This window comes from Amblyomma mixtum, chromosome 8 (assembly GCF_055824585.1).
Source record: "Amblyomma mixtum isolate Tamu chromosome 8, ASM5582458v1, whole genome shotgun sequence".
Lineage (NCBI taxonomy): Eukaryota > Metazoa > Arthropoda > Arachnida > Ixodida > Ixodidae > Amblyomma > Amblyomma mixtum.
The window spans coordinates 100,272,594-100,296,135 of record NC_143019.1 but is presented as its reverse complement, the minus strand read 5'-3'; the positions used below and the strand labels follow the sequence as shown (position 1 = coordinate 100,296,135).

The window sequence follows — 23,542 nt, the reverse complement described above, 5'->3', positions numbered from 1 at the left end:
TTACCGACCGATCTGTATTAATTCGTCTTTCGGTAAGGTGCTCGAGCGTTTAATATATGGTCGGCTGTATTACTTCCTGCGCCAAAATAAATTACTTCATAGAAATCAGTATGGTTTCACGCATGGTCGCAGTTCTGTTCAGGCTCTATATCATTTGCGGGAGTTCTTACATAGTTATAAACAACAAAAAATTCCTGTGGTTCTAATTTCTCTGGATTTCAGAGGAGCATTTGATAGTGTTTGGCACCGTCTGGTTTTACATTTTTTACCAAAGCATCGTTGCCCTCGAAATCTATATTCCCTTCTGGAGTCTTTCCTTCATAACCGCCATTTGACCTATCAATCTCCTTCTTGTACTCTTTCTGTGCCTTCTTCCCTCGGCAGTCCGCAGGGTTCACTTTCGCCACTGCTTTGGAACATTTTGCTATATGATCTCCTAAACCTTCCTGTGCCCTCACCTATCCACATTCAGGCATATGCAGATGACACCATTGTACTCATCCCTGGCAAAACTAGCCGCGAGTTGTCAACGCTGGGCTCAAATGTTTTAACTTTAATCCAAAACTGGTGTACCACGTCCCACGTTCAGTTAAACCGAGAAAAGTGTTCTTATGTTTTGTTTTTTAATGGAGCTCCGGCGTTACATAAGCGTAAGCCGACTATTCGACTAGACACTTACAGTCTCAAGTGTGAACCGAGTATTAAATTATTAGGTGTTGTCTTTGACTCTTACTTAAGCTTTATTCCCCATGTTAATTATTTGCAAACGAAAATTCTTGCATCTACCACCAGGCTCCTTAACTGGTTCCATTTCCATTTTCGTGTTTCTCCTTCTCATATGCGCCAAATTTATCATCAGGTTATTCTCCCTACAATTACCTATGCAGCCCCAGCTTGGTGGTTTCATTGCCCCCTTTCTCGGCTAAGAGATCGTGTTTTATCGCTTCAACGAATTCCCCTTCTGGCTCTTACTGGTGCCTATCATACTACGCGAACCGCTGCTCTTCATGTTCTTGCGAACGTTCTTCCTCTGCCTATCTATCTGGACCAGTTATGCGCAGAGTTTATGCTTTTCACGTTACGTCAATCCGTAGTGTACGGCAATACTTTTTATGATCCCTCTCACATTCAACCTTTATTTGATCCCTGGTCAGACCATCCCTCATTAAAATTTAAATTTTCTTTTGTTCAACTTAGTTCTCAAGAAGCTGTATTCTTTTCTTGTCAACGTGCCCTGCATATTTACACTGATGGGTCTTTCACTCCTCGCTCAGCTGGTGCAGCATTTGTTGTTCTTAGCTCAACACAAAATATTGTCCACGTACACCGTCCATCTTTAGAACCACCCTCTAGCGCCTATGCCGCTGAACTTGTAGCCTTTCATTCTGCTGTTGTTTATGCTATCCACAACCCTCCCTCTACGCCTGTTCATTTTTACACTGATTCTCTGTCTCTGCTTTCTGCGCTGTCTTCAGTTACTTCTTACAATCCGACTATTATTGCAATTAAGAAAGATCTCTATCGTTTGTCTTCTTTAGCCCCATTTCTTTTATTTCACATCCGGGGTCATTCTGGAATCTTTGGAAACGAGTTAGCCGACCAAGCTGCTGGTAGTGCCGGCCAATTTGGAAGTTTATATATTTCTACCCTTTCACGCCATTGCGTTCGTTCCCGTTTGCATCATTCTTCACTTCTTTTATGGAGCATTTTTTGGCGCGAGAATAATGGTGGCACTGAACTATTCAACTGGATCCCTGATACACTTAACATTCCCCTTATTCGTCTACACAGGAATCCTCTAATAACGTTACTTACTGGGCATGGTAGATTTCCGTTCTATTTTAAAAGATTTGGCCTCTCTCCGTCTTCAACTTGTTCCTGTGGATTGTTATGTGAAAATATCCGTCATTACTTCCGGGACTGTTCCGTTACTGCTTCTTTAGTTTCTCGTTTAAAATCTCTTTGCTCATCGGACATCACACCATCTGTTTACCCCTCCCTTCTCCGAAACCCTGCTGCTTGTGCTCTTCTCCTTCAAATGGTTCACCTCATAAGTAGTAAAATTCCAAATTATTCACGCTGATTTCTCTCTTTCCTCTAATCTCTTTTCCCCAAGCTTTGCACAGCGGAGCGCCCCGTGCTCCTTTATTGAGCATAGGTGGCTTTGTCGTGGCGTGACTGTGACTACGTCCTTGACTGTGTGACTGCGACTCTGTATTGACTGCGTGACTGTGACTGTGTCCTTGTCTGAGTGACTGTGACTTCGGTTTTTTTGTCTTTTGTCTTGATTATGTTTTTATTTTTGTGATCTTTATTATGTGGCCGGCGCTCAGTGCTTTCTTTGACTGTTACGGTGACAATGACTTTGCAGTGACTTGGGTTTTCTTTTTATTATTATTATTATTATTTATTTCGCGGACTGCACGCTGTGCTTTGGCTATCTGCCTGCGTCTAACTTACTATGACGAGACTTTTGTTTTCTTTTCTTATGAGTTTTTTTTATGCTCTGTTTTTCGCTTAATTTTTTTTTTCTTCTTTGAAACATTTAGTTATTTTTCATTTATTTTGAATTGGCGTTAAGCCTGGCAAAGCATTGCTGGTCCAGGCATTCTCTCTCTTTCTTTTATGTTTTTTTTACCTCTTTTTTTTTAGAGGACCAATAAAAGGGTAAAAAGGGAGTCTCTTCTGACCAGCTCGTCCGCTCAAGACCAGCGCCGGATCATCTCCAGCGCTCACAGAAGGATTGCGCTCCAGGGGCTATCCTTCGCGTTGTAAGGGTGCCTCCTCCTCACATTGAGGAGGCATCCAAGTGCCGTGTAGGGGGCTTTGCCCCCACGATTTACATCATTGGCAATAAAAGTTTCCACCACCACCACCACCTGGACACACACTTGGCCTCCCTATTACTAAGATATACAGCAATCCCAAAGATAAAGGCAAAGTCATTCTGGGAACCCTGGGCTCCTTTCCTTCGTCAAAGCTCCTTGTGATGGGTGATTTTAATGCACGTCACGCGCACTGGGGGTACACCTGTGGTACCTCCAAAGGTAACCTCATTTCTACCCCGATGGCTGATTACAACCTTGTCCTGGTCACAAACCCCACCGTACCCACTCGCATTGGCACAAGTATCACCCGCGACACCACACCCGATATCGCATGGCCAACACCGAACATAATCGTTAAACCTCATAGAGTGCTCCAAGACAGCCTTGGGAGTGGCCACTTTCTAGTCTCCACTATTATTGCTTACGGTTCCAAGATTTTCAACCCTCGTTCTCAGCTTCTCACTGACTAAGATAAATTGAGCTCATACTTGGCAGCTGATTCTACCGAACCCCGAACGGTCGCCGACTGGATAGGCCGTCTGGTGGATGCCATCTAGGGGAACAGCAAACACACTAAAAAATACCCCTACGGCACCGCAGGTTGATCCTAATCTATCTGGTCCATGGGAGGCCTGACAGGGACTTCTCAAGCGCTGGCGTCACCAGCAACGCAATCTTAAATTGAGACTGCGCATAGCCGCTCTGACTCGTGACCCAGAAGAATACTCGAACAGGCTAGCCCGCGCGAACTGCTCGAAATTTTGTAGTGATCTCAAAGGTACATTAAGCACTAAAGGCCCGTCGTCCCTCCTACGTGCTTTCTTAGATCCAAAAACCCTTAAATATCAGACACAGGTCAACACAAAACGTCTAATACAACTAGAGTTCCAAAAGGTCACCGACGTAATCGGCGAACTGCGGGACACTTATATACTACATTCCTTCAGTCAACAGATCCACCCAATCTACCTTCACGTAAGCGAAATTTTCATGCCGAAATCACCTTAAACGAAGTCGGCCGAGCACTCTTAAGTATTAAGGCGAAAGCCTTTAATGCCTCATACTGTCGTTAGCAGACGCGTCGGCAGCCGTGTCGACCGACCCGCCGGCAGCCGTGTCTGTAGGTTTGTCCGCCTTTCGGCTTCACTGCTTAAAAATAAACTGCGCCGAGGGTTGGAATCAAACCAGGGCCTTTGGCATTTGCAGCGGAGACGCTACCACTCCGCCACGAAGGCTCAACGTTCGAACATGAATAAAGGCGTATCTAGTGAATGCATGGGTTTCATAAATAAAAAAGGAATAAATCAAGAAAAGAAAAAATAAAAATAAAATAACTAAATAAACAAAAATAAAAACTAAATAAATATAAGATATGAAATAAAAACTAAAAACAATAAAGTAAGAAAAGGAGCAAAAAATTAAAAAAAAACACACAATATGCAAAAAAAGTAAATAGAAACAAACAGTGCGCCAGGAAACGATTTCGCCTTGCAGCACTTTAGAGAGCCAAAGTGCCCCCTCAAATTTTGTTTGCCGCTCTACGGCGCGGAGGCCGGAAGGCATACCGCACAAGGCACTTCTTAATCTGGACGAAGCCTCCTTCTAGGAACTAACAGAGCTCTTTAATAACCACTGGGTCGCTGCGACGTTCCCTTCAGCCTGGTCCTATGCCAGCATGCGATTTATGCCCAAACGGGGCAAACCCCTCACACTTCAAAATTTGCGCCCTATCTCCTTAACGAGCTGTGTCAGCAAGCTCTTCGAGCAAGGCATTATCATTCGCCTGAAACCGTTCTTAGAAACAACAGGCTTTATCTCCAACGTTAAATTAAGCTTCCGCCCAAACATCTCGGCGCAATGCGTAATTCTCGCCCTTAAAGCGTCCCTCTTTTACACTAAGTGCCGTACAGCCGCTACGCTAGCCATACTAACCCTCAATATTCATAAGGCTTTCGACAGAATGAGCCATGAGCATATCCTCACGACATTAGCCACCACGGGCTGCGGCACCCGCCTATCGCAATATATTCGGGACTTTCTTCAGGGACGCACGACAGAACTCCTCCTTGGGGACATCGCATCCCAGCCTTTCCCCCCGCCTAACCGGGGTACCCCACAAGGAGCAGTTCTATCACCTTTACTTATTAACATTTCCCTAGCGCATCAGGCAAACACCCTTACTGCTGTCTCAGGGCTCCACACAGCCATATACGCACATTATATGACCCTCTGGATAACGGAACGATCCCTTGGAACAGCCCAGCATATCCTGCAATCTGTCATAGACATCTACACCACCCATTTAGCAAACACAGGGCTTCGTAGCTCTCCAAATAAATCGGAATTCTTGCAGCTGAAACCCCTCTCCAGTGCCCCCCTATTGGACTGCACATGTACGGGAATCTAGTGCCCATTGTGCCTCAGGTTAAGGCCTTCTCGTTAACAACACACTTGATGGAATCGCCACCTTTCAACTCTTGCAAAGACAGACCAAACAGGTGGATATACTAATCAGGCGGGTGGCAGCACGCAGTAATGGGCTGTCTGAACGCGAGACCCTCAATATGACAAATGCACTAATCATTAGCTGCATTACATACCACCTCCAATACCACATACTCACTCAGCCCCAAACACAACAGCCAGACATCCTAATACGGACGGCTGTCACCTCCGCCCTACGTCTTCCACGCATGGTTAGCACGAAACATCTCCTGGCCACTGGTACACCGAATAAATAGAAGCTCAACGCTAAAACCAATTAGTCCGCCTGAGTCGCACGGAAACAGGACAAGGCCTACTGCGACAGGTACGTCTCAATCCAGCCATTCCCACCCCAACAAGTCCTACACCTTACATGATTTCTCTGCATACGCAGGATCACATATATCAGAAGCTCCTACCGTGCAATATAAGCGCTAGCCTCCATCAGGATAGGCGGCAGACACGAGCGAGCTATTACACAAAAACATACAGCAACCACGCCAATGTCCTTTATGTCGACGCGGCAGAAAATTCTAAAGCAGGATATTTCCCGGCAGTAGCAGCCTATGAAAACGGCACAGTGGGCCCGCCGCCACTATCCGAACTAATTAACTTGGAGAGGCGGAAGGAGCCGCCATAGCATTTGCGCTAGCCCGCTCCACCATTGACAAAAACATAACCGAAATTTGCATAGATCCCCAGGCCGCGTACCGCCACTACCTACAGGGCGTGGGAACGCCGGCAACACACCGCATTCTTGCCACGGCCACCTCTCTCGACAGAACGGCTACTTGGTCGTGGATCCCTGGGCATGCATTGATCCCCTGTAATCAGCGCGTTCATGCGCCGGCCAGAGAAGTCTCCTACCGGATCCCGGACGATCAGGCACCCAACCCTGCGCAAGAGGCGCATCGGTGCTCTCTAAATATCATCAAATAACCACATTCTACAAATTCAGCTGCATGACACTGCCATAACCCCCCAGTACCACGTCGCCCTTATCCAGCGCCATATGGCAACAATCACAGGCAGGCTGTTTTATTTCTTCCTACCGTCTCTCATGCTTTCACCCAACACTTTCTCCTGATTTTAAAACATGTGGCGTGCTCAGATCCACACTTTTCCATTACCTTTGGCAATGTCCTTCCCTAAAGGCAGTATCACCTATCCCCAATCCCACTCATTCTTCCTGGGAGGCTGCTTTACGGACAGCTCAGCTTGCCGGCCAGAAATGGCTGATGGATCGGGCTTTACGTGAAGCACAAGAGCGTGGACTACTGGACCAGTAGGGGACCACTCTCGAAGTTTTTTCTTTTTTTTGTCTAATTATGTTTTTTTCCATCTATCCACCCGTCCCGTCGATGTGAATGCCACTGAATATCCTCAGCTGTCCACATTCGCTATATCTGTGACCGAAAATGCTCATAAATTAGTTACCTCTGCCACTATTCGGAACTCCACGCAGTACATCCAAGCGGCAGAGGTGGCAACAGCCCTTGCGGTTGCCCACTCCTCCTCAGAATAGATTTTCTCCGATTTAAGGACAGCCATCTGCAATTTTGCAAACCAAAAATTTAAGCTCCGCCTGCTACGATCCTCCAATCTGGTCCCTCTCCGAACCGCCACATCAACCTCCTCTGGCTTCGAGCGCACTGCGTACACCCGGGCAACACGGCCGCCCACGAGCAAGCCCGACCTCTCGTCAACCGGGCAGTGGGTGGCCTGCCCTCGTTACAAAGTGCGAGGGGACGCCTCCTAACCTATCACGACATCGCTATGCATTATAGAAACTACCGCCAAATCTACCCACCTCCACACCCTTTCCTGACTAAAACTGAGTGGCGGTGTAGCGACGATTACAAACCAGCACCGTGCCATCGCCTTTCTCCGATTCTCCCATACATAGAGGGGAGAAATCTCCAGCCTGTAACTTATACCTTATCAATAGAGCGGGTTTCAAACACACCTATCAGACTTGCCCAAACAAACCAAAACCTTCATTCCAAGGGATGGAATCACAGAAGCAAAAGGAGGCTGCTCTGCGCAGTTCACAGCCGGAAATGCAGCTTCGAATCGCGGGCTGCGCCTTGAAGGTGCGGTGGCCCAGCAATGCCCGGTGATCTAGATCGACCTGGGGGCCCGTCGCCCCTGTTATACACCTGTCCCCTTACAACCATCCTCGCGTAGCAAAGTTATTACCAACCAACTCGTTTGAAGAACACATACCCCATAATCTCCCACGGCGTGCATAGTATTCCTTGGTCATAATAATGCTTTTCTCTCGCTGATGTTTAGGGAATGGAAGCTGCATAACTCTGTCCCTGTGTAACTGGACACCTTAGAAGCTGTTCGACCTACGTAACCTATGTGTCCACCTGCAAAAAATTACTTTCGAACAGTATCTTGTTCTTAGAAATGTTAAAGCGCAAGCCACCACTTTTTTTTAAACATAGAAGAAATGGGCCTTGCTTTCCCGCGAATGAGGCTGTCCGAACTCTTTAGCTGCTATTAAATTCGTAAAATAGCTGCAGAGTTGTTTTTTTGGTTGGTTGCTAACAAGTGCTGTTTGCGCAGTTAACAAACAATTCGCGCTCTTTAAGTGCAACAAGGTGCCTGGAGAAGGGTGTATGACATTTTGCAACTAGCCTAGCAAGTGATGCCTGCTAATCCGCTCGATATTTTTGTTTTATCTATGAGATCCTGCTCTAGTTTATAAAAACACTCGGCTCCATGCGCCTTTGATCTATCCCCGAAAGATGCTTTCTTCATTAAAGCATGTTTCCTCCTCCTCCTCCTCACTGGCGGTTGCAGTTTTGACGAAAGTAATGGGCTTAACGAGAACGTTAGGCAGTTCAAAGAAAAGGTTTCCTCCAAGAATCTGTGTGGCGAAACGATGGTGTCTGTAATAACATCATAAAAGTTTATTAACACCACTGAGGAACCACGCTGCTAGAAAGTCATAACCCAACAGCTCACGGAAACACACAGCACGGCTCTTGCCTGCCTCGCCGAACGCTCCTCCTCCACACTGCAGCTTACTGTTCCGCCTTTCTCGCTACCACCACTGCCCCGGTTCCACCTTTTCATCCTTGCCCCCTCTAGGCTATCAAAATAGAAATGAAAATTTGTTTTGAAGGCAGGAAATGACGCCGTAATTGTTTCGCATATCTCGGTGGACACTCGAACCGCGCTGTAAAGGAAGGTATAAAGGAGGGAGTGAAAGAAGAATGGAAAGAAGAGCTGCTGTAGTGGAGTTCTCCAGAACAATTTCTACCACCTGTCGATGTGTAAAAGAACAATGAAGAGGAATCTGAGCAAGTTTTTTTATCCCGGAAACTCGATCGATATGTTCCGAGCAAATCTTAGCAGCTTCGAATTACTGTCTGACGGGTTTGTATTCACGGGCTCTATCGGGATCGCCCGACAGCCCCATGTGGAGTCGCAGAGGGTGGCTATGTCTCTGCATCACATGCATTCTGGAGTGTATTCCGTAGGCGAAATCTTACTGTACATGTAGCGACTGCATATGTAGTCGAGCAGTGGGAGGAGCTTCTGTCCACCTCCGACCCGCAAGACCAGCTTGCGCTGCTTGAGCGGGCCGAAGAGGCAGCAAGAACCGATGGGATCCTGTACCTAAGAATACCACCTGCAGCTCAAGAACCCAACCCCTAAACCTCGTCCCATTGTGCGGATTAAAGTTTTATATTGCTACTCGAATTAATGTCCTGTGCGGCCAGTGTTGATGTGATGGAAGAGAGAACGGAATTTTAATGTGAGGAAAAGCTGGAGAGGCCGGACGGTGGTAACATGGCCCTGGCTTGCTACTTCACACAGGGGATATGGAAGGGGAGGAAAGGGAAAGTGCGAATGAAGGCTGATGATGGCATAATACAATAAGTTTCATGGGTGATGTCCACACACACACACACACACACACACACACACACACACACACACACGCACGCACACACACACACACACACACGCACACACACACACACACGCACACACACACACACGCACGCACACGCACACCCACGCACACACACGCACGCACACACGCACACGCACACGCACATGCACACGCACACGCACACACACGCACACTCACACACACACACGCACACACACACGCACACGCACACGCACACACACACACGCACACGCACACACACGCGCACAAGTTTGTCGTATTTGTGGGAGACAGTATAATTGAGCCGCTCCTGTTTGAGCAAAAGAGCTGTCTTCTGCCTTTTCAGATAAGAGCTCAATGTGCTCGAATAGTTTCGATAAGGTGAAAGCGATGGAACGAGCATTTTTAATGCCTACTTTTAGACTGAACTACCATGAACTCTTATTGTACATAGTATGCATGAAATGGTTTACTGCGTGCTCAAAACAGCCTTCGAGCTGCACGGACGGTATCTTTCTGTCGTGTCAAATATATTGAGTGGAAGAAAAACAGATATTCCTAGACCAGGCGAGTTGCTTTCAAACTTCACCTGGGGTTATAGTGAGGACCTAGATTTAGCGCATGATCTAAATTCTATCGGTTCTTGGCGTTCCTCATAATAGAAGTATACAGCTGCCATGACTCCATCTACTTGACCTGAAATGTGAGCGTGTTCTGGTTAAATTAGCTCTGCCAAATCTCATGGTGCTCGTGGGACGTAAAATATCCTGTCGGCATCTCGCCCTGCCCTCTGTAAGCCTGAGCAACGAAAACAGCCCTGTTCTGAACCGTCAAAATTCCCAGCAGTGTTTACTTTCATTCCGAATATTTTCTGTCAACGTCGTCAAAAAGTGGATGAAAAGGCACTCAGAAAAAAAAGGAAATGGTTATCAGAGTCAAAATATGTATCCCGGTCTATCTGACCCTCTAGAGCCATTTTAACCGCTCTTTCGCCGCAGCGTAGCACATATCTGCGCGCAACTGCCAGGCTTTGCTTCATTCGGCTGTCGTGCGGCTCAAAATATCCAGCTCTTCTTTAGCCATGGTTCCGAACGTGCGCATAGTTCTTTGTTTTTCCCGTCACTTTCATAGATTACGACAACCGCCTTCTCGACTGCACTTGCACGCCAATTTGTTACACATGCCGGCCCACACCTGGCGACCTAGCACTCGGCCGCCACTTTCCAGTGCGCTCTCCAGGCTGTGCTGAAAGGTTTTGCATTGCGGAAAAGAAGCTAATCCGCTCTCTACTCTACTTTGGCACACAAGAACGTAAGCAAAATTCGTTGCTCTTTATAGAAGCTAGTTCATGCTCGCGAGAAAATAGGTTTAGTCAGCATACAAAAGAGCATGAGTCATTTGTTCTTGTTGATTCATACTAGGTGACTTATTCTTTAATAGGAAACCAGTGTTTTTGCAATTCGTACGAAAATCAACCTTTAAAGGTTCACTGAAGAGGATTCTGAACTTGTATTTGCCGCGGGAATTCGACTACACGTTCCGAGCTTTCTTAGAAACTTCGATTTATTGCCATGTGTGGCAGATTTCCGTAATTAAATCGAATTAACGTCCGGCTCCCGTCTTTTTTTTTTAATTCTCCTGCGTACGGTGGGCGGAGTCGACCAACGCGTGGAGCGCCTTTCACCCAGTCCCGTGGCGGCTTGCCGCTCTGCCATCGGCGCAGTAATACGTAGTAGTCCGTAGTAGCAAATAGTCCGCGCGTATTTTTATTTCTGCGGGCTTATTTTGCGGCTATATTATCTACGAATGAAACTATTTATTCTTGGAAACCTAAAAAACAAAATAAAGCGAAAGCAAAGCCTCCACGGAGCTGGCTGAAAGGCATTTCACGCGTTGGTCGACTCCACCCACCATACGCGGAAAATTAAAAAAATAAAGGCAGGAGCTGGATGTTAATTCGATTTAATTAGGGAAATCGGCCAGAGAGGTCATTAAGTCGCAGCTTCTAAGGATGCCAGGAACGTGTAGATCGAGTTCCCGCGGCAAAAAGAGGAGTTCAGATTTCTCTTCAGTGCACCTTTAAATGACGAACTATTAAATGACGAAACTATTAATTTTCACCCAACCTTTTTTGCAATCAAGAAATTCACAAATAGATTTTTTATTGCATCTTAAAAGAAACACACGCGTTTATCACAGCACAGATGACCACAAGCCTATCCCATACTGCTTCACTTTCTTGCTGGTAAGCCACTGAACACCCAGTGAATATAATTTGTGTAGCAAGTTTGGTACCCTCACTTGCTTATTTTTATAGGAGATAGCGGGCAGCGAAAAATACATTCCCTTAACTTCTATTTTAAAATCAAACTTAGAATATTTGAAGTGATGTACAACATACCCGAGCGCATGCATAGGCATAAAAAATTACACAGGGCTGATAAAGCGGCAATAAGTGCCAACATTGGGGATGTAAAAACGCGTGTATCGGCGTGTGAAGGAAGGTTACGCTGGATAAAGTCTCGCAAGTGATGTTTTAAGCACGAAGATCCCCGTCAAGGCCTGTTTATACTCCGACGTAGCGAGCGCACGGACGCACGCCCGGCATAGCGACGTCACTTTGGCGAAAGCGTGAGCATCGTTGGGCGGCTTCAGAGGCACTTCTGTTTCCGGAATCTGTGCGGAATGAAACCGCCTCCATTTCGCGCCGAGCTATAGAGAAACGTCCGAGCCCGCCGGCCAGAGTTGGCAGGACCAGACCCATGAACCACACCGGTTCCTCCGCTCGTCGGGATGTGCTGATTCGCTAATCTACGACAGATGGCGCTTAGAACGTTCTGCACATGCGCTTCATCGGGCGCAGCCGCTGTGCCGCGCCGGAGCGGTTGGACATGTGCTGGACTGTAGGAAGGCCGAATTTGCGCCTGGCGCGGCGTCGCGAGTCTTACTGACCGGCCGCCACCGGCGCTCGCGCGCGCGCCGAGGGCGTCGTAGTATAAATGCGCTTTAACAGACATGGCGATGTCGCCGCAATTACCCCCCTCCTCCCGTCGCGGCGTCTGAAGCCTCTTCCAACGGCTGCATCCGGTATAGTTGCAATGCGCACCCTGCAGCCTCCCAACCAAGCCCGTGTATCCCTGAGCTGAATACGACTAAAAGCGTCTACGTGCTAATCTACAGGAGCTGAAAGCGCCAAATAAATGACGTTGTCGGTTGTCGTGCAGACGTCGCCACAAGGAAATATAACTAAGATATCGGCCGGACTGTTATCATAATTGTTCAGCGTTCTTAACAATGGGACATTGGGTTTTCGCTCCACCTCATACTTCTGCTTCCTAAATATATAGCCGACGAAATTATTGTGCTTTAGTCCCTTGTCTTTTCAATCTCGCGTTCGCCGAATGAATAGCGTCCACGTTTTCACACAAATATTTAACTTCGTGAAAACCAGATCGGGCTACTGTGGCTCGGATTGTCGGTGCATTTTCGTCTGTCTGGTTCATTGGTTTATAAGGGTTTAGCCTCCCAAACCGACTCAGGCTATAAGGGACACCGTTGTGAAATGCTCCAGAAATTTCGAATATCTGGGGTTCTGTGACGTGCACTGAACTGCACAGTGCACGGTCATCTAGAATTTCGGCTTCATCTGCGTTCGTTATGTGCAACTTGACGTGGAACTCCAGATGTGATATAAAAGTAAGGGTACAGCAGATGGCTTTCGTCTAACGTGTAGTAACAGTGAGCGCACTCTGTAAAATGATCTAATCAGTAGAACGTTTTATAGGTTTAGGCATTATACCACGTCGCCCACGCCGGATTAAACTTGTGGCAAAGAATTATGGTACCTCAACGCGAGTGCGATAATCTCGTATAGCCTTTCAAAGGGGCCGCTTTCACACCGCTACTGGAGTGTGACGTGGCACAAACTTAAATAAAAGCGCCCTCGCCATAGAAGCAAAAATAAAAGAATGAAAGCAGCCCGTATCTTAATGTAAATATTTCTAACAAGAAACCTACACGTCCACTGCCCAGAGTAGGAACTCGTACATTATTTTCCATAAATGTGAATTGAACGGTCTGTTTGAGCTTGCTGCAGACTTGACTATCAGTGCTTATGTACGAGAATTACTGCATATTCTCCTTATGCGCAGTTCTCTACCGGGCAGCGTACGTCACTCGCGGTCGCTGACCTTATTTGTATGTAGTCGCAAAATATCTGCAGCGAAAGACAGAAAATGCATTTGTACTTGCGAATAATCATAACTAGTTTGCTATTTCCGCAAAAAAAACATGAAATGTTTCGTTAATAAAAGTAATGAAATCAACGTGCTGCGATAGCACACAGTGCTTAGTAGCCCCGTAATTAACACCGAAATTAGCCGAAGGATTGGGAGTCGTATTCGCTTAGCGGTTAATTGGCAACAAATGAAATGTTCATGTAACACGTCGAAGTGTTCAAATCTCTTTTATTAGTCAGTGTGTCTACTCACAAGAACCATTCGATGCAGGCCTCCGCCAAGGAGCTGTCCTGGGATACGTAAACATTGAAATGGCCATGCGATTTGGAGGCGTTGAATTAATATCAACGGATGACATTTCTTAGTATTTTCGAGCACATTATCAACCGCTCGCCCATTTTTAAAAAGCACCTGAGATGTTTTGACGCTGTGCTCTGGTGCCGTCCGTCCTGAACATCCTGCGGGGGAAGATGACCAGCCAAAAGTTGTTAGCGGTGGTCGGTTACTCCCTGTCTGCTTGTCTGTTGGAGATGTAGTCGCTTTTTGAACTGTTAGAACGTGAGTGCGATTGGGCGCAGTCCTCTCACCATAATCCATCTATTCTCACTTTGGGCAAATTCATATTGCGCCCTCTGCAGATGGCCACCGAAGGAAAACCTTTATCTGGCCGCCTGGCGATAGTGACCGGCGGAGGAGGCGGTATCGGCAGAGCGGTCTGCCAGATTCTGGCGGAGAAAGGAGCCCGCCTGGTGGTGGCGGGGCGCACTCTGGCGAACCTGGAAGCCACAGCTGCATCTCTCCCAGGTAACAGAGTGAGAGCCAACGGGATACGAACGCCGCAATAGTGCCTGCGGTTTAAATGCCACTGCGTCAAGCGGGCGTTTTCTGTTAGCCTTGTTCCAAGTATAGCGCATACGGCTAGGTAGAGATTCCTCCGAAACATGAATTTAACGCCACATGAGCACGTAAGGCCCGTCTTGGCGCTCCTACTGTACTCCTCGGTTGTCGCTGATTTTAATTGCGGTAATAAGCATCACTTGTGCCATTAAGCATTTTCCGAGCATGGCGTACAAATTATATAAACACGCTGTTTTTCTCACACTGTAAAAGCAGGAGAGACGAAAGACCAAGAAAGAGATGGGACAACACAGCGCTTTATGCAAAAGATCATAGAGAACTAGCAGTGCAGTTCTTGAGGGTGAATAACTGGAAGAAATGCTTTCAATTTTTTCATATTGTAACAGCTATTTTTTTTCACCTCTTGGTGTGTCGTGTTTCAAGCTGTTGCAGTGTGCAAACTGCAAACCACTCACCCAGCTTATCGTTGTGTAGTTTTTTGCACGTAATCCTAAAGACCATGTAGACGTAGCTCTCTTTGTTTTCTCTGGAATCTCAAGTCTGTACCGGACGCTATAACGTAATCTGCGCTTCCTGTTAGTAATTTGGCGCTACTCTATTCGGTGCGAATACATGAAATCAAATGCAATGTGCTAAGAACCGGTGCATCGACACTTGTTCTAACCAAGCGCCTGATGTTTCGCATAAAACTGCACCCATTTCATCATACCTGTTGTTTCAGTCGCCGTTCACACCGTATAAAAAAATCTACTCCTCTGGCTTTCCGAAAATTACGAGTTAGGTGGACTATCGATCCACCTGAAGCATTCGTATAAACTCTTAGTGCTGCCAAAGCGGGCTTATGGAGATAAGTGGCATACCATCATCTGCACTCTCAAAATTGGAAGCTGGCTTGATTCGCGAGGTATCGAGACCGACGCGCACGTTTTGCGTGCACAAAACAATTCAAGACCTCCTCTGAGATGAAGGAAACGACAAATTACGTTTAAATTATGTACACAGGCTAAAGAAGACAAACTGGAAGCGCTTCTTCACAAAAGAGTCCAGATTAGCAGTCTATTCATTTTTCCAACATCGCGGCAACGTATATAGGCTTTCAAGAAGCTTGAGGCAAAGCAACCTCTCCAATGCACGTAACTCGAAAAAATAGCCAATATTTGTTGGGGCACAGCGCCGAGGGCTATCGTGTTTTCGAAATTCTAAAAACTAATAAGCATATTGCTTTTACTTTTTTATCCACTCCCTTCTGTAACGCCCCACTGAGGCCCTGAAGGTATTGTAATAAATAAATAAATAAATAAATAAATAAATAAATAAATAAATAAATAAATAAATAAATAAATAAATAAATATTACTTGCGGGGCGCTGCATTCCTCTCAATAATTAAGGACCCTAGCAGTAATAGTTAAAAAGATAGATATCAATATTGCTTAACCTGTCTGTTAGTTTGTACATCTTAGCTGTAGTCTGATTCAGTTCACCGCTTACAATGCTATGCCGAAAAAACGCTCTTCAAACACAAAAAGCCTATTTTTTCAGCTTGTTCAGAATCTTAGGTGAAACACTTTGCATGGTGATGAGGTTCCTCGGATATATCTAGATGGACGCCGGACTCGTCCACCTGCAGTTTGTCTGGAAATTGCCGCTCATGTGCTATCGAACCACACGAGAATTTTCACCCGCGCTTGGGCAAAATTCGCTCTTACTGATGGTCCCAGCGTAGTGAGGCAGCGAGTTTTCAGGTGCGAAAGAGGGTGTCTTTTGGTCCTTTTTCGGTCGGGTTATAACATAGTGCTCCGGAAAAGAACAAAGGGGATGCTGCACTCACTCCAGAAGCTAGTAACTGAGGCTAATTTCCTTACGGAAGGAACTTCCTTCAGAATAGGAGAGAAACAACTGTGCACTCTCTCAAGAAGCTGAACGAGTGTCAGGATCGCATCGCTTGTGCAGTGCAGCATAGCTCTAATGGAACTAGACCTGCACCTGTGGCAAAATATTTCTGTTACTGTTTACCTTGAATATAAATAAACTTATCTCCGTCAGAGCGTCAAGAAGAAAGTGATCTACATCATTCAATAGTGTCAATAAGTTCCATTCAGTAGTGGCATGAGCTTGCGTGCATACGTTTCAGAGAAACACTGTCAACTATCACCCTATTCAGAGCAGCCACCTTCGGAGTAAAACGCTTCAATGAAACCACAAATGGTTCGGCTCAAGAAAAACGTTCCCGAAAACTTGTGAATCTTCGCAAATTTCCTGGATGCATCGTTCTGCGTGATAAGTGTAGTGGTACTACGATGTAAATGCTTGACGTGAGCATCAGAGAAGCTGCACTGAGCTTTCATTACAAGAAATTTGCGACAGGATGGTAGTGATCTCCCTTCCCTGACGACAAACCTTCATCATACCTTACACAGTCATACTGCTTCTGAATTAGTATTTTTTGTGGTGTGAAGCTATTCTGTATTGCTTCATCGTTTATAGAGCAGAGATATATTGTTTTCGGTGAAGAATGTTTAATTGTAGGCCCGTTTAATCTCTAGAGATCGCAAAATGAAAGCAGAAAAAACCCGGAAATCTCGAACGGCATTTATATGTTCAAAAAGAACGCCGACCATCCACGTCACACTCAAGAGGTCCAGCTACCTAAAGGTTTTGTAATAAAAGGCGTATATCATCAGTTGTACAGCGGTGCGCAATGCGCATAAGGATTATTTAATGTGGAAAATCTGCAAGCAATGAAATCGGGTACTAGCTTTTACTTAGGTTTAAATTTATGGTGGTTAAACGTCCCAAAGCGACTCAGGCTACGAAGGACGCCGTAGTGAATGACTCTGGAACTGTCGACCACCTAGGATTCTTTAAAGTGAACTGACATCCCACGGACATAGGACTTTAAAATTCCACCTCGATAAAACATGTACCTCTGCGGGCGGCATAGCATCCGCGTCTTTCGTGTGAGCAGCCGCGCGCCACAACCGCTGAGCAACCGCGGCGATAGCTTTTACTCCTTAGGAAGGCGTTGATACCACATCGATACTCCTAAGAGTGTATAGCGCCTTCCTAGAAAAGAGGTATCGTCTTTCTTTGCTTACCTCCAGTAGAAGGTCGCTGCTAATTTAAGGATTTACGGATACAGAACGCTGACCGATACATATTGCCAAAATTATATATTTTTTTTTCATGAAAAGTGGGAGGGGAACACATGCAGTATATACCTGACCTCTTCACAAAATAATAGCTGCCATATCTGACTTCGGTATGCAACGCAAATTGTTTCTCCACAGGCACTGACCACAGAGCCATGCTCTTGGACGTCGGTGACGCGGGGTCGGTGGAAGTACTCTTCGAAGCAGTTAAGGAGTTTAGTCCAGTGGCCGTCAGCATTGTGGTCAACTGCGCCGGTTTCTTCGACCCCAATAGGTCCGCCGCCATCGATATCAGTGACGAAATCTTCGACGAGATGGTGCGCGTAAATTTCAAGGTGGGTGGTACACTACTTTACAGAACAATGTTTAAACCTAGGGCGAAGAAAGTGCCAAATTACCTTCGTTAGGCAAAATGCGACACAGGTGCACTGGCACTAGTTATGCGCAGTCTAACTTGTACAGTAAGGGCACCGCCTCAAGAGTAGAACTCGATAGCATGAGTGGAATAATGCCTATACGAGGTCTGCTAGAAAAGTATCAGACTTTTTTTTTGCGAGCACCTGATGCATATTAAACAAGCGCGCTTGCATAAGCTGACCTTGAGCATTCATGCACATGGCCGAATTTTTTCCCGCCTGCCGAAAGCGTCAGTCGCTGGGACGCGGCGTTTGAGTTAGCCAGTGCGCAGTGCTCTCGTCGGTTTTTAATTGCAAGGAAAATGGCGGAGCGACAGGAGCAGCGCTACTGAATCAAATTTTGCCAGAAACTGGGCGACAACCAAGTGGAAACATTCGGAATATTCAGACGGTTTTCGATGACGATGCTATGAGCAGCACACAGATTTAGTAGTCGTAAAACCGGTTTAAAGACGGCCGCACATCGCTGGAGAGCGAGCCACGCGCTGGTCAGGCATCAACATGCCGAAACGACCAGGTGATTGCCGAAGTGAACGTTGTGGTGATGCGGGACAGTCATTTGACTATCCGAGAAATTGTGGAAGAGGTGGACATCAAAAATTTTTCTGCACATCCCATTATTACCGAAGATTTGGCCATGGAGAGAGTTGCGGCGAAATTCGTGCCGAAGTTGCTCACGATGGACCAAAAGCAGCTTCGTGTTGAAGTTTCACAGGACATGCTGGAGTCCACAAACAGTGACCCCAACTTCATCAACACCATAATCACCGGTGACGAGTCTTGGGTGTACGGGTCGTCACAGTCGTCACATTGGAAGCATTCCATGTCACCAAGACGAAAGGAGGTCTGCCAAATTCGCAGCAACATCAAAGTTATCCTGACTGCTTTCTTTGGCTCCCGCTGTGTGGCACACCACGAGTACGCACCCCACAGGGTCAAACAATGACCAAAGAGTACTACAGGGATGTCCTCGGTCGCCTACGTGATGTTGTGCGGCACAAGAGACCGGAACTGATGTCAACAGGAAATTGGCGCATCCATCACGACAATGCTCCTGCACATTCCGCACTTGATGTAGACTTTCCTGGAGAAAAATCAGACACCTGTAGTTCAACAGACACCTTACTTTCCTGATATGGCGCCCTGCGACTTCTGGCTGTTTCCCAAAATCAAGAGGCCATTGAAAGGAGCGCGATTTCACAGAAGAGAGGACATTATGGCTGCAACGACAGCTGAGCTCAACTCCATTCCGAAAAGGGGCATTTTCTCAATACTTCCAACAATGGCAGCACCGCTGGAAGGAGTGTGTGGAGTTCCAAGTAGACTACTCTGAAGGTGATTAGGTTTCCAACGTTCCAGTTATGCCAGTTTTCTTTCTTCGGTCAAAGGCCGGATACTTTTCTAAAAGACCTCGTATATGTAAAAATGGTCGTCCTTTAATTGACTTCATCTGAAAGGGGTTAAGCAAACAAGGGAAGGGGAATGAGGGGCTCGTTATAAATATGACAGAAGCCAACAGCCACAGAAACCAAGGGACAGAGGGGATTTTTAATTAATTTATTTATTTTGTGCTGTTGATCAATTTAGAATATTACTGAATATGTTATCGCTTAAAGCTAATTGATTAAAAAAGCAGAAGAAAAAACAACCATATGTCGCCGGTGGGATCCGAACCCACGACTTCGTATTATAGATACAAAAAGAGACGTTAAGCACAATAACGATATGACGATATTGCAAGGAGCTCAATCCCAAGCACTTTTTAACTCTACTTGATATTCATAGATCCCTGGGAGTCCTCAATCCATTGCTGGTGCTGTGGTGCAGCGGTTAAAGGATGCGCCACTGCCCTTTGATGAGAGGTGCTGTCACCGGTGAAGATTGTGGGACACAGGTTGCTCTTACAAAGCAAACTCTGACGGACAATATTTAACTGTAGGCCTACTGCCACACTGCGCAGTTAGCTCAAAAGCTGGTGGGGAGGGTGTGGTGGAGCCATAATGTTCCGCGTCGTTGATGGCCCAACTATGTCCTAGGAGGAGGACGGGGGGGGGGGGGGGGCGGTGGACAACGTGCTCAAGGTGGCTCGCCAGCCACCCTGGTGCCTCCCCTATGTGAGAGGTGAGTCACTTTGTACAGGTTGCCCACAACTCGGTGGGCACACAGGGGGACCTCAGAGACAACTACACAGCGGAAGCTGAAGACCTAACGCCCTAAAATTTTAAACATCGTGCATATGTAGCTTGTGAAGAATAAGCGACCGCCTTCCATTCGAAAGCTTGTGCGCAAGGAACGGTCACCGCAGTTGTGGTAATGGGTTACCTTTGCTCGACAAAAATGTGAGTGAGTTTCTGCTCTTGGTGAATTGCCATTGATCGAATGTGCGGTTCCGAATGACATGAAAAATGTATCATGCACCAGGTCTTTCTCCGTCTGAGGGGGTTTGCTGCCATGAAAGCAACGAACATAGACAACAGCTTACATTTAAATTCAAAGTGCATTAGCTTACAAAATAGAAGAAGAGAAAAGGACGGAGCTGGTTAAAAAAGCTGAAAGCCTTCTCTCCCACTGTAGTCGGAGATGCAAGGCAGAAAAACCAAATTCCAAGCATTGACCACCGAGTAGACTCAAAACTACCGCACATGAGAGACTGTATGCAAGATTACTGACGCAAAGGAGTATTGGCCGCGGCCACGGTAGCTGCCTGACGTGTGAAAGAATCTAACCAATAGCCACCTCTCAACTTGTGCACGCAGGTTAGAGCGACTGATGAGGGTGCGAGCATGAAAAAGTCGTGGGAAAGGGCTCGCCAACTTTCACGCGTGATTGACGGTCCTCTCGTGGGTGTTGAAGTGTATTATTATGCGAAGCATACTACTTTAGCTACCACTTCAGCCCTTCACCGTGGTTATGCGCCTCCAAATCACGTTATACATGACGCCACACCACGTGACACGATGACGTCACGTCAGTGGAGAAACGGGGGCCCACCTCGCGCCGTCGCTGTGGTTGTGCGCCTCCAAATCACGTGATACATGACGTCACACCACGTGACACGATGACATCACGACAGTGGAGAAACGGGGCCCACCTCGCGCCGTCGCTGTGGTTGTGCGCCTCCAAATTACGCGACACGATGATGCTTCGCTTTCTCCAGGCTTAACCAAGTTAAGCCTCAGCCTTTTTTTGGCTCAGGTTTCCATGAGAATACCGTGTAGTGATTGAGCGAGTTGATGTGTTCTCAGAATGTGTTTCAGAGCCGCTTTAATGAAGGTGATGTGTATAAAGAGCAACTTTGTTGACTGCAGGGTACTTTCCTCGTCTGCCGAGCAGCAGCACGTGCCATGCTCGAAGCTGACATTGCTGATGGAGCCATCGTGAACGTGGCCAGCCGCGCGGTCAACGACTCCGTTCCTCTTCTGTCGCTCTACGCCGCCAGCAAGTCCGCCGTCGTCTCCTTCACCAAAACTCTGGCTGCCGAGCTGGCACCACGGGGCATTCGCTGCAACGTTGTGCTCCCAGGAACCACAGACTCTCCGCCTTTGACTCAAATGCCGGAAAATATTCGACGTGCGGTGTGCGCGATGATTCCTCTCAGACGCTTCGCCCGGCCTCGAGAGATAGCCGAAGTTATTGGTTTCCTCTGTTGTCCGGAGAGTTCCTATGTGGTGGGCTCTGCCATGTTGGTGGCCGGAGGAAGGCCCTGAAAGAACGATTTATAAGCGTTCAGGAGTTGGAGTTATTCTTCTCGGTCTATATCAAAGGCCCGTTAATTCAGTGTATTTGGGAATTGAATAACTAAATTTTTATTGTAAGAGGGAAGGGAAAAGTGAGGGTCATTTCCCTCTTTGCTCTTTGTTTGCGGTGATAGTTGGCATCCCTCATTAGTTCTTTTAGTGTTGACCTGAAGTTTTTAGTCATAATGTTAAACATATGCGTGAATGTAAATAAAAACTGGTTTTGAAATAAACCTTCGTTTTTTAAGCCTTGCTCCATCTAGCGCTTTCTCTGTTCACTGAATTAGCTCAGCGACTTTCGCAATGTGAAAGAAAATAAACTGGTTATGGTTTATGGGGTTTTACTTCACAAGTAGTGACCGCTGATTCGCATCATGAGAGGGAAATAACTAGAAGAATAAGAATGGGGAGGAGCGCATATGGCAGGTTCTCTCAGATCATGAATGGTAGTTTACCAGTATCCCTCAAGGGAAAAGTATCAACCGCTGTACCTTACCGGTACTCGCGTATGGGGCAGTAACGTGGAGGCTAACACAGAAGGTCTAGCCTAAGCTAAGGGCAACGCAGCGAGCTATGGGAAGAAAAAAGATAGGTGGAACGTTAAGTGATCGGAAGAGGGCGGAGTTGGTGAGGGAACAAACACGGGTTAATGACATCCTAGTTGAAATCAAGAGGACGAAATGGGCTTGGACAGGGCATGTAATGCGAAGGCAAGATAACCGCTGGTCCTTAAGGGCAACGGAGTGGATTCCAAGAGAAGGCAAACGTAGCAGGGGCCGGCAGAAACTTAGGTGGGTGGATGAGATTAAGAAGTGTGCGGGGATACAGTGGCCGCAACGCCAAAGGACAGGGTTAATAAGGGAGACATGGGAGAGGCCTTTGCCCTGCAGTGGGTGTAGTCAGGCTGATGCTGATGATGATGATGACGTACCAGGATGGCTCAGGCTCTGAGGCACGCCGCTGAGAAGGGCTCCAAAAATTTCTACCGGCTGGGGTTATTTAGCGTGAACTGGCTTCGCGCTGCACATGGTTTTTAGAATTTCCATCGAAATTCATCCCACGCGGTCGGGATCGAACTGCACGCCATTATTTCTCAACATTAGCGAAGTTCACGCAGTACAATGAGATCAGAGATTCGTCGAATCCTAACCATTCTCTCGCGCCAGCATAAGTGAAACAGTCTTAGCCACAGAAACTTTTAACCCATGACGACCGGAAGTATACACTTAGACGAAAAGAGGCATTTCTGCTCGTGAATGTATCACCTGAGCCGTTATCTATAATTTGGGCAACTATGATACTCGATTTCACTAGTTTCAAAGGGACGTATTTTTTGTAGAAATAACTTCGTTTTCTGTGAGCTTATTCCTTTTGCCAATATCGCTCTTGCGTGCAGTGTTCACCTCCTCTTGCAGTTCCAGCCCAGGCGAAACAGGAAGGTCAACTGACACTTACTCCTCGCAACGACGTGCACTCATGGGCGTTGCTGTGCAGTTTTTGGACACCCAGCGGATTGAACAAAATCTCTTGAGCCTCTGCGCCGAGGAAAATCGCATCGTACGAATAAGCATGGCGTGTACCGTCTTTCTTGCTCCATAACAGACAAAAATCGAAATATAATAACATTTTACCTACAGCAACAGTAGCTTATACAGGATGTTCCACCTAAGACTTTCTAGTAGCTTTTTTGAGTTAAAACAGTGCTGTATTCCGCTTGTCATTATCAGCAGTTTGTTGCATCAGCATAAAACTAAGTTCAGTGTGTTGTTTACGTAATATTGAATAGTTAGCATTTTGACTATTATTGTTACGCTGCTCAATTCGTGAGAGGTGTTTAGCCCACCGTAAGCAATATCCGTATTACTTTTCTTTTTTATTTAAAAGAAATGTTTTATTACACTTCAGTTTATTTTAGGTT

The 23,542-nt window shown here is 46.6% G+C and overlaps 1 protein-coding gene across 1 annotated transcript; it reads left to right on the top strand.

Annotated features, from left to right (window-relative positions):
• The first annotated feature begins 10,413 nt into the window (after window positions 1-10,413).
• Window positions 10,414-21,877, top strand: LOC149333726 ((3R)-3-hydroxyacyl-CoA dehydrogenase-like). Its single transcript, XM_089556104.1, has 4 exons — window positions 10,414-10,536; window positions 14,102-14,267; window positions 17,610-17,806; window positions 21,196-21,877. Exons 2-4 carry the CDS (start codon window positions 14,102-14,104, stop codon window positions 21,592-21,594), a joined length of 762 nt encoding a protein of 253 aa, XP_089412230.1. The 5' UTR covers window positions 10,414-10,536; the 3' UTR covers window positions 21,595-21,877.
• The last annotated feature ends 1,665 nt before the right edge of the window (window positions 21,878-23,542 follow it).

What these genes read in the sequence shown, in the direction of transcription:
- LOC149333726 (XM_089556104.1), top strand. Translation starts at nt 14,102, where the DNA reads ATGGCCACCGAAGGAAAACCTTTATCTGGCCGCCTGGCGATAGTGACC. An exon ending in CACAGCTGCATCTCTCCCAG is followed by an intron (nt 14,268 to 17,609) that starts GTAACAGAGTGA and finishes GTTTCTCCACAG; the next exon opens with GCACTGACCACAGAGCCATG. An exon ending in TGGTGCGCGTAAATTTCAAG is followed by an intron (nt 17,807 to 21,195) that starts GTGGGTGGTACA and finishes TGTTGACTGCAG; the next exon opens with GGTACTTTCCTCGTCTGCCG.